General features: G+C 37.7%; 1 protein-coding gene across 2 annotated transcripts in view; it reads left to right on the forward strand.

Moving 5' to 3' along the window:
- Nucleotides 1-17,037, forward strand: part of LOC124721516 (cyclin-dependent kinase 17-like) — a 197,437-nt gene that overhangs the window by 150,269 nt on the left and 30,131 nt on the right. For both annotated transcript variants that reach the window (XM_047246532.1, XM_047246533.1), the window contains one exon: nucleotides 478-611. In XM_047246532.1, coding sequence (XP_047102488.1) covers nucleotides 478-611 — 134 coding nt within the window. The remainder of the gene's footprint in view (nucleotides 1-477; nucleotides 612-17,037) is intronic.

The raw sequence follows: 17,037 nt of genomic DNA on the forward strand, positions 1-17,037 counted from the left end.
CGCCTCTTTGCCTGTCCTTTTATAAACACACAATGCAGAGGTGAAATTAGTGAAATAATGACATGCAGGGACACTTTAAAACAGTCTATTCACCTAGCCACTTAAAAAGGTGGCAAATAAAAAGTTGGTAATGTTACATTACATGGTATGTTATGCAGTGGTAAGTGAAGTTTAAATGTAGGTGCATGTATATATAAATGCTGTGTCCATAAGCTCTCACACTAAATGTTTCAGTGTATTGACAGGCTTTTAGGAAATATCTAATACTACATATTGTGAATAAAACTTGTTCATAGGTTTCAAGTCAACTTTAATATATTAATACGCACACTTTTAAAAATGTGCATTGCCTGCATCAGTACATGGCTTTAAATCCACTCTTAATTTCCTACATTTGCCATTGTTTTTTATCACTAAATAATGAACTATAAATGTCACAGATTTGCATAAAAATTACCTCTTGTTTATTTTCTTTAGCTGGCTGATTTTGGTTTGGCTAGAGCAAAGTCTGTTCCTACAAAAACATACTCAAATGAAGTCGTAACACTTTGGTACCGCCCACCAGATGTGCTTCTCGGTTCTACAGAGTATTCAACTCAGATTGATATGTGGTAAGTAAGGTGTTCCAAATCATGTATTGACTATGTTGTTTTATATCATAGCAAACTTAAAAGGACTTTTATGGTTATGTGAAGTAGATTACCTTGTTCCTTACATTGTTAGTGGAAGCAGCAAAGCTGTGTCTGAAACCAAAAAGATTTTTTACGATGTGGCCCGTCATGGAGGAGGAACTTATAAATTTCATACACAGTCACACATCAATGTTGCAGTGACATGTGTCATGTGACATGTGTCATTGGACATATTGGGTGTAAGTGCTGCTCTGAGATGAAGTAGTAGACTCAGGAGAGGAAATCAGGGCAGTCCACATAAAACCAGACAGAAGGATAATGTTAAAAAGAGAAAAAGGTAATCAGACAAGTAGAGGGAGACCACCGACCCACTAGTTTTGATAAACTACAACGTACTAGTGAGAAGAGGGGGTGGGGTCACTCGAAAGTAACTCTTGTGAAAGAGTGTAGATCATTACATTCCAGGTTTTGAAAAAATATAAATATCAAACTTCATGACAGACAATCTGTTTTGTACCAGATGGAACAGAACATATAAAAAGGGGAAAATTTTCTTTTACATATCAAGCCTGCCAAGTTTCCATACCAAGTTTCCAGCAAATTGGACAGTGAATGAATTTCATCAACTGCAGATACACATGAAGGGGAAAGCCCTTGCTAAGTCAGGTTGTGGCCATGTGGTGTGTAAGGCCTGCATTCAGATCTGTCACTCTCATTGCACCCATATTGGAATCACACTTTTTTGCTGTGTTTTACTCATTAACAAGACAGTGAAAAATACCATGAAATGTTTATATAAATATATTGAATGAAACGAATTTTACACATAGAGGCATACTACCCTTTGGTAGAGTCAGGATAGTGGCTTTACTTTCAGTATGACATACACAGCAAGATGTTGCCGATAGGTTACATGTCTGTCAAGTGGTGTGTCTAAGGTGTGGAGAAAGTACAGAGAGATGGGAAATATGGACAATAGGCCTTGCAATGGTCGTCCTCATATGGTAACACCAATGCAGAATGGTTTCCTCCAACTGTCAGCTCGCAGGCACCCAACATCATCTGCCAGAAATATTGAAAATTACTTATCCTGAGCAACAGGGACTTGTATCTTAAACCAAGCAGTGCATAGAAGACTGCATCAGCATATTCTTCATTCAAGAAGACCAGTGAGAAATTTTGCACTGAACCAATGGAACAGACGCAATTGAAGAATTTGGGCTCTTGCACATCAACGTAGATAGGACCATTGCAGAATGGAGTATTGTCCTGTTTGCTGATGAAACCAGGATTGGTTTATGACTGGACACTACACATGTTAGGGTTTGGAGATGCACTAGATGACACCAGGAACACCAATAGGTTCAGGAAGTCCATACGTTTGCATGTGGAAATGTGATGTTCTGGGCGGCAGTAATGATGGGATGGCAGACCCCTCTAATTTCCATCTACGGCAATTTCACTGGGTCCGGTACCTCCAAGAGGTCCTACAAACAATTGTAAGGTCCTACAGGTGCGAAGCCGGTATCAGCTTCGTCCTAGTCGATGACAGTGTGAGACCGCACCATACACGTAACAGTTTTTCAGTATCTTCAAAGATGCAACATTGACCAAATGCATTGCCCAGCACAGTCCCCAGGCATGAATGCAATTGAGCATGCATGGGACCTGTTGAAGATGGCCATTGCACAGTGTCCGAATCCACCTGACAGTCTTCAGGACCTCACTGAAGCCGTCATTGAGGAGTGGGACCACATACCCAAAAATAAACTTTATGGTCTTATCTAGAAAATGCCTCGCAGAGTGGAAGGACTCATCCATGTGTGGGGAACACATACTCACTACTAAAGGATGATGATGATGATGAGAGAAAAATGTTCTCTGTTTTTGTTTTTAAGATTTACACTTAGGAGAGATCCGGCTTTGTTCTGTAATGATTTTTTCTAATTAACCAAAATTGTTCTTGTTTTCAGAAGGAATTATGCTTATTTTGTTAATAAGGTATTGCACAAGCATCAGTGGGTGTACTATAAGAAGTTATTGTACTAAACTCTGTGATATTCCAAACTTTTTTTGAGGTGTGTGTGCCTCTCGTTGGGATCATGAGGAAAAGATCGAGAGATTAGGGCATGTACAGAGGAATGTAAACAAGCTCTGTACTGGGGTATCTGAAGTATTTATGTAGATGTATACTGGTAAGTATAGAGTATACTACTGCTTTTGCACTTCGACAATGTATGTTCTTTTCACAGTAAACTCTAACATTTTTACTCCTCCAAATATTTACAACTTAAAGAAACATCCCAAATAGTGGACAATGCTTTTGCTTTGTCACAACTGAGTCCATAAGACACAGGAAGTGTTAAAGAGCTATGCTAATCTATAACCAATCAACAGTCACTTGCAGCTAATGGAGTTCGCTCAGGGAATAGGCCACATTCATGCCCCCAGCATCCCAGACATGACAAATAGGGTGGAGATTGTGATCTAGGTCAGACAGCTAAACTGCATGTCAATGGAATGGTCATCAAACCATTCCTACATAGTATGCGAACATTGGTTTCAATATTGCTTTTCTTTCATTACAGGTTTCCAGCTTGATTCGATTGGTTAATCAATGGGGAATATGATGTGCCTGTACACTTTCAAATATTTACCAGCAGTCCTTATCACACCTCCTGTAATGAACATCCCCAGTACAAAGATAGTAACCAGTGAATCCTGCTGGGACTTCATTAGCTACCAGCACACTTATACCCTGCCATCACTATATGCAGGGTGTCTTATGAGAACAAGACAAGTGCCATAACAAAATTTCCCAGAAACTTTGCTCAGTGAAAGAGGGGTCAAAATAAACAATCACATGTGTTAGCTTATCGGTAGACACTCGGCCATTTCTGAGAAAACTACAGTCAAAGTTTTCAAGATATTTTGTGTCATTCAGTGACTCCAAATGAAGCAATGGCACAGTGGTTAGCATTACAGCTTGACACATTTGTGTGTCATGTTAGAAACCCATTTATCATGTTCATTTTTCATTTATCTACCCATGTCCATAGAAGGTTATTACATGAACATTGTCCAATATATGTTGAATTAACATTGTTCTTATTCGTCTGCTAATTTTATGTCTGGTAAATGAATGAAAAACAAGCAAAGGACAATAAATGAATTAGAAAATTTGAAATTCTTTTTGATGAAGTTCCTGTAGTATATCTTAATTCATAATCAGTTGCAAGTGCCAGCTTTTGGTAAAGTAATCCATTATGCGTGGCTTGCCGTGAAATTTTTGCCAACACATGAAATCTTCAGCAATGTTAACATTGTTTCTTTCCTGGGTGAGATTCATACAAAGAATTATAACTGTGCGTAACCTGCGTTCACGTGATGCTCATCGTGTACAGAATTTATATGTTCCAATTGTGTCTATGATCGGTATCATCCAAGGGAACGCACCACCCACTTGTCCGTTATTATTTTCAATTTTTCTTTATTTACCCTTCTGCTTTTTATAGACAAATAAAATATCTGTAATAGAGGTGATCAAGATTTCGGGTCATGGGCCATGCTCAGGCCTGAGTGCCAAAGTGCTCAGCCTTGCTTCACATATTCCCCACTGCCATGCCACGCTGTCTGTGCAAGGAGAGGGAGGAGGGGAAAACAGCGAACACACTGCATTTAAATGGCAGAACAGTCGCACTGCATGACTTGGTTTAAGAGTTCATATTTCTCATAACACAGATCACAAGCAAAACAAGTTTTCAGTATTAATTAATTATTTTTGGTGAACTGAAGACATAATATTAATTTTTATCTGGTACAAACTGTTGGTGTAGCGACAGGTGCAGGCAATATCACTGGGTTTCGCACTCAAGTTGCCACATAATCGTGACTCATTCAGTTTCATAATCGAAAAAAGATCTTTCGCCCAAATATGTCGATCAAAATGTTGTTGTACTTTTGCAACCTCATTATGAAGACGTAGAAAACCTACCTGAAAAAAGCAATGTAGATATCCTGGACAGTTTTACTGTAAAAAGCCTTTTAATTAAAGCTGGAATCACTTTGCAAGTGAGTCAGTTACATTTGCATATGCACAGGGGCACTTTCAATGGAAACAGCAAACACTCTCAAAAACAGCTCGAAAACAGATGTAAGATTGACAGCGTCCTCGAAACCTTTATGAAACTATCGTTGTAATCCTTGCAAGGCCACAATGAATTCTTCAAACCTCGTGCTTTATGTAATGCCAGTGAGCTTAGAGAACTGGATTGTGTTTGTCAGAATGTGTCCTTTCTACAGTGCAATTTTTGCATCCCCATCAAATAAGAAAGAAATTACCTTGCAATATCTTATTGTGGGCAGCATGCAGTCAAGTCTACTTAAAATATAAAGTGTGCAATCCATTCCGGATGTTCTAATTTTCGTTTCTGCACTCCTTTTTCCTTCATAAATCCAACAAAAGTGAGATTTAAATTTTAAAAAATCATTCCAGGCATGCCACTTGACTTAAGCAACTCACTTTGCGGTGATCTATGAAGTCTCCATATTCTTAGTTCTTTTCCATCGAATGTTGTTGCAACTGAAAGTGGAATAATGGATGCGACTTCATGAATTTTACTATTTGTACCACTAATTTCTTCGAGTGCTCCATGCCTGCAAATTTACTACAAACTGCTTCTCGATGTACAGAACAATGAATCTCAGCTGTTGATCATTGTAATTTTTTGCTCTTTCATTCTCATCTAAAGGTTTAAATTCTTTCTACATGGTACTATAATGTCATTTTGTAGCAAAAAAAGTACATGTTGCTCATGTGAATTGAGAATTCTCTTCCCTCTCTTCTGTCATTCCTGTTCATTTTAAAGGACTGTGGTGATAGATTGCTGAACTGGCTCTATTTGTGCGAACAGCCATCGGTCCTGTGAACATCCTTCATACTTCGACAAATAGCAAAGGATAAAAAGCGCTGGTGCCACGATCCTTCAGAACTCAAAGTTGTGCCAACCACACTGCAATGCTAAATCAAATGTCGTGCAGTTCTGGGTACTTCCAAGAAGGACTGAACAAAATCTAGTGACAGGCTGGGCCTTGGCCTGCGTATGCTGCATGCCTGAAGTTTGGCATGCTATGGCCAACTGTGACCTATAAAATTTTTTCGCCATATCATCAGAAAAGTAAAACCATGTGCTCTTTTTAAATATATATTAATTAGAACAGATTCCACAACATGAATTGGTGCAATAGAAAATGATAAAAAATGCTGCTGGCTGACACTTCTTTTTTAGTCCAAAATTTGAGCATTGGTCTGTGTGTGTGTGTGTGTGTGTGTGTGTGTGTGTGTGTGTGTGTGTGCCTGTCATTCCCCCACCCCCCTCCACCGTTTCATATTGTGAAATCTGTTCTAAATTAATTATGTTCCAATGACACTGTTCAGGAAACTGTCTCATGCAGAAATACTTAGAAACACACAATGGTTTGATAACCTTTATAAATTAGAGGCAGTTAATCAGACTGTCGTGTATAAATTTTATCTGTATATTAATATAGCACTGTCTCGTAAACATATGGCCACAAAATTGCTGAAATTATCTCTGCAGTGCAAGATTTTATAGTACCATGTCTCAATATTTTTCCAATATATAAAGTGTCTCATATCAATACGACATTTATAGTTATACTTCTGTTGTAATAGTATATACATGTGAAAAGTAACTCATCTTCCTTTCACACACTTCTTTTTACATTCATAGCAATGACAATACTGCACCATAGCTGTTACTAAAACTTAAACCTGGACAAACAAGTAAAACAAGGCGAATAACTGTAATATTCAAGTTTTGCTATTATTGCAAATTGTAGACAAAGAGTGTTGTCCCAAAGTCACTTGACTAGCCTGGTTTGACGTAGAGAACATGTGCAGTAGGCAATGCTCACTCCTTAGATATGTATACTCTTAGGCGGGCTGCACTGGTGGCATGCTAGTGTTATCCGGAAGCTACAAATCCAACTGACTACAGTGAGCATGTAAATACCCTCAATGAATACTGAGGATCAAACTGTATTGTTTTCAAATGTGTCTCATGTCATGCTGTTCTACAGTGATGGCCACATTTATATCAGGCTTTGAATAGCATAGTGGAAAACATCAAGTGGAGTAGTTTGGTGTTTGTTTGATACATGTGATCTTGACTTCTAGATATTGAGAGCAATCCAAAGAGGAATCACTACATCAGGCAGACTTTTGAAGACTGAGATATTGCCTCACCTTCAAACCAATCCAATCATATTTCAGCAGGACAGTTGCCTCAAAGTTAGATTGTCACCTCCTCCAGCAATCAATCTTGATCCTTTGTGGAGTCACATCCAATTTGTGTAAAGGGAGATTCATCTACATCTACATCTACATCTACGTCTATACTCCGCAAGCCACCTGACGGTGTGTGGCGGAGGGTACCTTCAGTACCTCTATCGGTTCTCCCTTCTATTCCAGTCTCGTATTGTTCGTGGAAAGAAGGACTGTCGGTATGCCTCTGTGTGGGCTCTAATCTCTCTGGTTTTATCCTCATGGTCTCTTCGCGAGATATACGTAGGAGGGAGCAATATACTGCTTGACTCTTCGGTGAAGGTATGTTCTCGAAACTTCAATAAAAGCCCGTACCGAGCTACTGAGCGTCTCTCCTGCAGAGTCTTCCACTGGAGTTTATCTATCATCTCCGTAACGCTTTCGCGATTACTAAATGATCCTGTAACGAAGCGCGCTGCTCTCCGTTGGATCTTCTCTATCTCTTCTATCAACCCTATCTGGTACGGATCCCACACTGCTGAGCAGTATTCAAGCAGTGGGCGAACAAGCGTACTGTAACCTACTTCCTTTGTTTTCGGATTGCATTTCCTTAGGATTCTTCCAATGAATCTCAGTCTGGCATCTGCTTTACCGACGATCAACATTATATCATCATTCCATTTTAAATCACTCCTAATGCGTACTCCCAGATAATTTATGGTATTAACTGCTTCCAGTTGCTGACCTGCTATTTTGTAGCTAAATGATAAAGGATCTATCTTTCTGTATATTCGCAGCACATTACACTTGTCTACATTGAGATTCAATTGCCATTCCCTGCACCATGCGTCAATTCGCTGCAGATCCTCCTGCATTTCAATACAATTTTCCATTGTTACAACCTCTTGGTACACCACAGCATCATCTGCAAAAAGCCTCAGTGAACTTCCGATGTCATCCACCAGGTCATTTATGTATATTGTGAATAGCAATGGTCCTATGACACTCCCCTGCGGCACACCTGAAATCACTCTTACTTCGGAAGACTTCTCTCCATTGAGAATAACATGCTGCGTCCTGTTATCTAGGAACTCCTCAATCCAATCACACAATTGGTCTGATAGTCCATATGCTCTTACTTTGTTCATTAAACGACTGTGGGGAGATTCCCCAGAAACATACCTTGTCCCTCTTTGTTTCCATGCCATGTTGTTTAAATTTGCTAATTGTAGCATAACACTAAACTCACAGAGTTGGAGAACATGTACAGTCTGTTGATTCTAATACACACATAATTTATGGTATAATGTTCTAAGTCACACATAGCATCCTTAGTGTTGCAGTTTTTATAAATGTTAATTTACATACTGGTTCTTTTCAGGCCAGGTGGCGTTTTTTAATGCTTTGAGCATCAGTGAATAGTGTTCTCTCTCTCTCTCTTTTTCTCTTTTTCGTAACCTTGACAACGGCATCTCATAAGGCCAATGTGTGCGCAACTTCAGTAAGGGCATGTCCTATGCATCTGTTCTCAATGACACAACATTGAGATTTTGTCCTTGTCACTGCTTTGTGTTACTGACAGTCAGTATGAAGTGTGATTACATCTCAGTCATATGCTGGAGTGATTTATTCCATTAACTGTGGGAACAGGAGCACTCCCTTCAACACAGTATTCATGTCTGATTCAGTTGTACTTGGGTGTACTTGACAATGAGTGTGAAGAGAATGTGAAGAAAATGGTGAAATTAGTATAAAATCGTTATGAGTAAGGAAAAAGTTTCAATTTATTGACAGCTTTGTTGCGAACGTGTAGAAGATTCTTCACTGACTGACTGTAATGTTTTTTATTTTCAAATTGGTATAAAATAACATTATTTCCATAGGATCTCTGGAAAACAGAGCAGTAAATGTTTCCTTGTTGAAACCTGTGTAATTTGTATCTGAAACACTTTTAAAAACCTTGAAGACTAGTTGCACAGATCTTTTTGAGCAACATGTTTGTTGTGCCTTTCTTGTAGCCCATCTGTGTGCACTATTCTGAATGTGTTCAAAGGTGCATTGTAGGTGCTTTCGTATCTGTGTGTGAAAATTGTGCTGAAATACTGGTACATAATTTGGTTTAGATTTGCAATTTAGTACTGATCAGTCCATGATTATGACAATGTATCCACAGTAGCTTATTGCCTCCTGGACAACGTCTGATACATCCTTGTTAAAATACATTATAACCAGAGATCTGTTCTATTACACTAAAAATTCTTTGTGTGGCTGCAATGTCAGCGCCATTCATAACAGTACCTATCGTGGACAAACTCCTTATGAAACACTCATTATCAAAGATATTTGGAAGTATCCTAAAGTTGGTGAATTATAATTGTGATTCAGTAAATAAATTTTGATGTGATGCTTCACAAAAATCATAATAAAAACCCAACTCTTTGTTGTATATCCAAATATGTACCTTCCATTACTTTTCTGCATTATTTTCTCTCTTACTGGGACACTTACAGTAGTACGAATCCAGCTTTGTGTACCATTATAGCAGATTAGTGCCATTTATACCGATAACAATTTCATGCTGATTTATTCATGGAATTTTCTAAACTGAAACATACATCTCAGGAATGTGAAATGCCTTTTCTCTCCATTCATCACTGCAGCTCTCTCCACAAATTCTTCACTCACTTTTTAAGATCTGCTTGTTTCTCTTCATTGTGAATATCCTCACATCCTAAACTGAACAACTGCTTCTACCTGTGAATCATTGGTTCCCTTATTGTTCCTCTAAATCTCACATATTTACAGTAAGTATTCACAGCTCTCTTGTTTTGTGCATACATAAAGGTATTGCATGTACCTCACTAGCATTGGTTATTCTGATTCTCTTCTTGGCATAACTATCTGTCACGACATGGGCACTGCTCTGGTATAAATGCAAATAGTATTTTTAGCTATGACAAGAACCTCTATGTGGCAGATATGCAAAGGTGCAGCAGTGCCAGTGGTATCAGGATTCACCAATGAAATAACTGTCCAGGTGACATAGTGTGTCTTTGCTTGCATGGGATTCAATATCCTCATATCCTGTACCCAATTTTTTGCCAAGAATACTGTCATCCATATACCTATGCAGGTAGATGTATTATTTATACATGGAAATCAGTACTGTCATCCACATACCTATGCATGTAGATGTATTATTTATACATGGAAACTGGCATGTAAGACAGCATTGATAACTGGCAGTATGATTCTGCTTGAATCAATGTATTGTCTCCCACCATTCTGTCCATCTGATATTGAAGGATGAGGGCTACTTCCCTCTTGTTCTTATTGATTTCTTGTTGTTATCGTAAATGTCTTGCTTTCACTTTTCTGTGCTCTTTCTGTGTAAGCATTATTCTAAATCCATTATTAAAAACTTGAGCACTCTCTTTGCAGTAATTCATCACAGAGCAACGTAAGTACAGTGGCTAGGCTAATGGACTCACATTTGTGAGAATTGTGGCTCAGCCCCCCATATGCCCATCGAGATATAAGTTTTCAGTGCTTTTATGAAATCAGTTTGGATAAATATCAGAATGATTCCTTTTAAAAAAAGGCCATGGCCAATTTCCTTCCCTCATCCATGTCCTGTCTTTAATGATCTCACCATCAGTGGGACATTAGACCATGATCTTCCTTCCTTCTGGTACAAAATAAAGCAAGATGTTGATAATCTCTCAATGTTTTTTTCTGACCACAGTGGAAAGATACATAAAATTACTGTATATCCCCTCTTGCCATCACTCCTCTCCTCACCTCACCACAATTTCACAAATTTTACTCTTTAAAGATTTCATTTCAACATAACCCTCTACATAGATAACTCCAGCTGTTGATAGTTCTGACCTTGGAGCTTTCTCTTATGCACCAAGTGAAATAATGTAATGGAAAATTTCACTGCTGCAAGAATTTGAATTCAGATCCTAATCCTGGTTGGTTCATTGTGGTCTGTGTCTTTCATGGTTTCTGTAAATAAGCTCATGAGCTTATTTCCTGCTATGCCTGCTATTCTATATTTATTTGTTCCACAGAACTCTTTATGTGGAGATTGATACAGGAACGTTGAATGTCTGTTGGGAAGAATGATTTCCTCGTCGTACTTTGTTAGAGAAATTGCAGCTTTCCACCTTAGCCACAGACTCATGAGCCCTTCATTATTTTATCTTTCATGTTAGTTTTCCAGTTTGAACTGTTACAGCTGAACACATGTACTAAAATATGGTCAGTTTTGTCTTATTTCAGTATAATGTTTGCTTCTCTTGTGATCTAATGGAGTTAATAATTCTATCTTCACAAAGTTCATTTAGACGTGTGTTTTTCCCAGGACATGTGTTGTTGAAAAGTAATACATATTCACTGTTTTGTGATTTAATCCCTCATTTTGAGATGCATAGAAATTTTATATAACACTCATGACATACACAGATCTTAGGCATTGTATTCAGCAATGCACCATGTAGGTACTTAAAACAATGTTCAGTTGGAGCTTATTGTATGAGGGTGTCCACCATGTCAGCATATTCTTCAAACCTTTTTCATGTTTTCAGGCAACTTGTGTAGCTTGTTTTGAGAAAATAACAGATTTTGGCACTGCTGTTTTATTTTGTGTGATTACTTTTTTATATATTAACAAGTCATAATTTGAAAACATGTAGCTTGATGACTATTGCATGTGTTTTTCATGGCTGCCATCGAAGTTGCTTAAGGACCACCGCATAGTGAACTGATTTTTTTTTTTCTTTTTTAATTGTATCCTGACCAACTTGTCTACATTTTTCAGTTGAGAATGTGGCTCTTAAGACTACACCACTAGCTTCTATTCACCCTGTGTCCAGAGTGGCATTTCTGTGGTCATAGAAGACACAGTCGATTGTGCCTGTGAGGTAAAGAAAGGTACTGTGGCAGGCTTTTGACTCTGATGATGTTACACTCTTGCTAATATACTTCAAGTAGTCCATGGTGAAATGGATTGTGTCAAACTGATATGTGTTCAGCTGGCTGAATCTGGGATATAAAGTCTTTGTAGAGCTTCCTGAAATGTCCTGCCATTGTATTCACTGACATTGCATGTGTGGCCAGCTTGGGAGCCATCAAATTGTACATATTTATATCTGAAGCGCACATGAAATTTGCAGGAAGTAACATGGGAACGTTTAAAGATGGTGGTTCGGCACTAGCTTTTCCAGTTGCACTGTGTGTCTTTGTTTGTGTGATCATTTCTTTATGGTGTTTTTGTCTACCTGTCTTATCAACCTTTCATTCTATTCCTATCCTACCCCATAATCTCGGTTTCCCTTGCAGTTTTTGTTATATGTGACACAACTTATCAGCTTTAATGAGCACTTGGGGCTCTTTCCATCTGTTACTCCCCAGTCACTGCTACATGAAACATTAAGGGCAAATTATATACCTGGCTTTGTTGTTGGGAATTCCCACTTACAGGTGACAGTTTAATGCATGTGAACAAAAACGGCTACTTCAGAAAATTTACTGAATGTAATGTAACTTCAAACAATTAATATATGAGTGTGTGCATGTGAGTTACAGTGGAAGGCTATGTTATGTAAAGAGTTACATGATATGAGAAGAGCTAAGTGAAATAGAAATATCGTCTCATTTGGAAGTCCTTTTTTTTACAAATTGGGAAAACAGAAAACAAAATAAATCTGAAAAGGAAGATAAACTTTAAAGAATTTCAGTTAGTTGGTTTCTAGATTAGATTAGATTGTAATAAATGGCTATTTGACTTTGAACTAACAGAAAGTTTTGACATTATGTTCAAAAGCCTAAAATCAGTAACATTCACCGTAAATCACTGTGCTCCTTCATATGGCTCTTGTATCGTTCATTACCCATTATAATTAGTTTTTTATCATGAGAAGTGTGCTTTTAGTTAATGGACCCCTATAGACATATTGTTATGTTGATCAGAAACAAGCCTTCACACATAAAGCAAGTATTTTCAGACTACGTGTTGTTGAACTTGAAATCTATGTTGTATTTTTTGAAAAGTCCTTAAGCGCCTTTTGACTGTAAGAGATGTTGGTGATGCTTTTCTTGCAGTAATTGGAATCACCCAACCAGACTGTTTTGACTTGTGAAGCATACCCAGAGTTTTACATAATTATTGTCGTCCTTTTCTGGAATGATAGATTTTGTGATGGACATTTAATTCAGTGAAAAAGAAAATCTTGCATGAAACTATATATGCTAAATACCTACAAGTATTCCGTATTAACTTCAAATCCTGTCATAAAGTATGTTACAATGTTGCAGGATGTTATTTTTATGATTTATTTTCACAAACAAAAGTCCTTGGCTTTAACCTTTTAAAATTGTGCAGCTGTAAATGTGAACATTCATTTGTGCTCAGCCACCACTTACGTATAAACTCATCTGTCACATAGCTTTTTTGGCTGGAGCTCATGTTCATCAAAAAATGGATGTGCCACCTGGACATCAATTTTGCTTCCGTAGAGTTTTTTCATGTTTCAAAAGTTAGTGTGATGTTTGTCCAAGTATATACAAATCCTTGTGAATATTGCTCTGAAATTACGCACCTCGAGCTCTACCCCATACAAAACTGAACTTTAAAATTAAAATACAGGTAAAAAGTAATTCCTAAAGTTAGTGTTAAAACTTGCCAATGGCTGTCATGATTCATCACCAAAAATTTTCGTAGGAGGTGGGACTGTGGTGTTGGTTACAAGGAACAGGTGACTAATAAAATACTATCTAGAAACAAGTAGTCCTCTTGATGCTGGAACTCACATCCGTAAATAATGTTTTTATTGATGATTCATATCCAGTCAGCAGATTTCAACATAGGAACCATTGTTGTCTGCAGTAGTTACCTTTGTTGTAACTGCTAATACATAATGTAGTTTAATACAGAGAAATTGTAATAGGAACAATTATTGACCAGTAGTGAAACTAAGATCCTTACGTGAAGAATAGATTTAGGTACAGGTGGTTAAAATATTTTATGGTTAAACTGTTGAAATTCATTGCTAGTTTTAAATATTTCTTTTGCCACATCATCTACTGAAAACAAGAGGAAAACAATTTTGAAATATACCATTTCTGTGCTTTCAAATTTCTTAGAATCCAGGCTTGTAAGAAAAACAGTTCAGACGAGTATGTGAAATGTTGAAAGTAAGTGAAAATGACATAGACAGTTAAGTGCTTCAAAATTTGGATATTTATTTAAATAAAAACAAAACAAAGTCAGAATTATTCCCAGGAATAAAATGTTAGTTCATTTAGTTTTAACTTTCATTCTGGCTTCTTTTATACAAAATCATGCACATTGGACATATGTCACGTGACTTACAGTTGCACAAGATTTTCCCACAGGTGCTTTTACATTGTCAAATCTGCCATTTTTATGGTTTATTCATAAAATTTATGGAAATTGCAGCATTTTACAGATGGACAGTGTCTTTTACGACTTCGCAGAAAAAAAATTTGTAATTTAACATTCAATAATCACCCCACTTCTGAACAATCAGTTGTTTGCGTGGGTCGAAGGGAAGTCTACAATAGTCGACAACTCACTCCTTGATATGATTAGTACTTTTAACCGTGTGATGTTCATATCATCGTTGGAATTGAATTTAAAGCCAGGATAACAGTTCTTTCATTTGAATCTTACCTGTTGACAGGCTCTGCTCCACAAATTCTTTGTTCTGTTCCATTCACTTGTTGTGATTTAACCCATATTCTTTGACCATATGTGGCCTAATTACATTTGTTCCGTGTGTGTGTGTGTGTGTGTGTGTGTGTGTGTGTGCGTGCGTTTCCATGTTAATAGTTTTTGTTCACAAGGTTGGCGATGTGTTCATTTAATGGTTTAAGACCTTTATGTGCTTTGACATGTTTCGATGAAGTGTTTGACTGCCTTGAGTGTTTATTCATAGCGTGTAGGCTTTCACGGCCGGCGTCTTCAGTAATTAAAACTTCCGGGCTAAGAGGCCGTGGTCCAATAGTAGAAATACTTCTCCCTGATGTTTCGTTGCCAGCTGCGGGCAACATCATCTGAGGTGAGTCTGTAGACTCTACTATTGGACCCGGAAGTTTATGTTATAATTTTATGTGAAGTTCAGTGATCCAGGTTCCTTTTGATGTTTCAGTACATACCGAGGCATTTGTTCTCAGACATTTTCATACGCAGTATTCCTGTTGTAGGGTTCATGAATAAATCCAATAAGAGATAGTACTTCCAGATTTAAAGAATCATATTCTGTTGATTTTCTGTGCATACTTTTGCACAGTATGTGGGTGATATTAGTATTGCACATGGTGGAAGAAACAATTTAAGTAATCATATGAAGTGTGATAAACACGTAAGTTATGTTAAATTGAAGGAAGATACAAGAAAATCAACACCTTTTTGCCAAGTCTGGGAACATTTACAGTGACATAATTAGGGCCGAGTGTCTGTTTACTTCGTTTTTCGTGGAATGTAGTGTGCCCGTAATTGTGGCTGATCTTGCTGGTGCTTTATTTAAGAAGATGGTTCCCACATCAGAAGTTGCAAAGAAATACAGCTGTGGTCACACAAAAATAACATGCGTTATAAATAAAATGGTCAGAATGGACCATTTTCTTTGACAACTGATGAAGCAATGACATGAATGCCAAGTTGTATCCTATTGTTACATTCTATGATATTACGCAGGAAAAGTAGTGAGAAGTGTGCTGTCCATACCAGTGTTAGATGCGACTCAACAGGGCGAAACATAGGTAACCTGGTGTTGTCACAGTGGAATTCTCATAACATACCAATTGAAAACTGTGTGGCTTTCTGCTCCGACAATGCTCCTGTTGTGATAGGACACAATAATTGGGTTTCAGCAGTTCTGACGGAAGTTCAACCAGTATTGGCATCATAGGTTGCATTTGCCACCTGATTAATCTAGCAGCAGAAAAAAAGGTGCTGGAGGATTACCACTCAAAGTGGATGAGATATTTCATTTTTTAGAGAAGGGTGTCAAAAGAAAAGAATGCCTTCAGAAATTTCAGAACTTGCACAATAAGGAGGCAAAGAAAATTCTGAAGCATGTACATACTAGGTGGTTATCTCTAGGCAGATGTTTGGATAGACTACTGGAACAGTGTGATCCACTTCTTTCTTTTTTTCTTCAAGGATAAAGTAATATTATGTATCAAAAACATTTCCTTAAGTTTGACATCTTTCAGAATACCTAGAGCTGAACAAAGTGGATCCAAGGAGTACCAGAAGAAGAGAATTTTTGATACTGCTACTAAACATGACCCTAAAAGAATAGCATAGTTTTCCAAATGTGACAAACCCACCCTAAAAAGTAAGACTTCTGCTAAAACACCTGAGGAAAAATTGTTTGTGTCAAACTTCAATAAGGCCTTTTACACTTTCCTTCATATGACTGTTCCTGTGTTTGACAAACTGAATGTTGTCCTTCACAATTCTTCCTCGCAAGTTGTCTTGTGTGTGTGTGTGTGTGTGTGTGTGTGTGTGTGTGTGTGTGTGTTAGAACTTCTAATGGATTTGCTAAAGCAGTTGTTCACCAAGTTTATTAAGCCAAAAATTGTCAAAAGCTCCTCAGTGCTTGAAATTGAGTATAACTTGATTCAGAATCAAAGAAGTGATGAAGAGTTAGTTATTGGCATGCAGACTTCGAGCCTAGTGAATGATCTCCAGGATACAGATAATTCCCTTTTCCTTCCATCAGTGATGAACTACTTTTGCACTGCTGGTGACTACATCATCAACAAGTTTCCATACCAGGATGATATGTTAAAAGCATGCCCAAGTTGCTAGGTTAGACAAAATTGAAGATGCACAGTTTTTTTCCATTTGTTTTTCTTGGAAAAGTTTCCTATCATGTTATGCAAGGAAGGGAATGAAACTACAGATGAGGTGGTGAATGAGCTACAGAGACAGTTCAAAGTTCTTCAGGTAGATTACACTTTGGCAGCAAATCAAGATGCTGCAATTGATTCCAGCTGGGCACAAATATCAAGAATTTGTGGAGGCGATGGTCGTCTTAAGTATAACTGAATTTCTAGAGTAATGCTCTTTATTCTCACCAT

The sequence above is a fragment of the Schistocerca piceifrons genome, chromosome X (assembly GCF_021461385.2).
Source record: "Schistocerca piceifrons isolate TAMUIC-IGC-003096 chromosome X, iqSchPice1.1, whole genome shotgun sequence".
Classification (NCBI taxonomy): Eukaryota; Metazoa; Arthropoda; class Insecta; order Orthoptera; family Acrididae; genus Schistocerca; species Schistocerca piceifrons.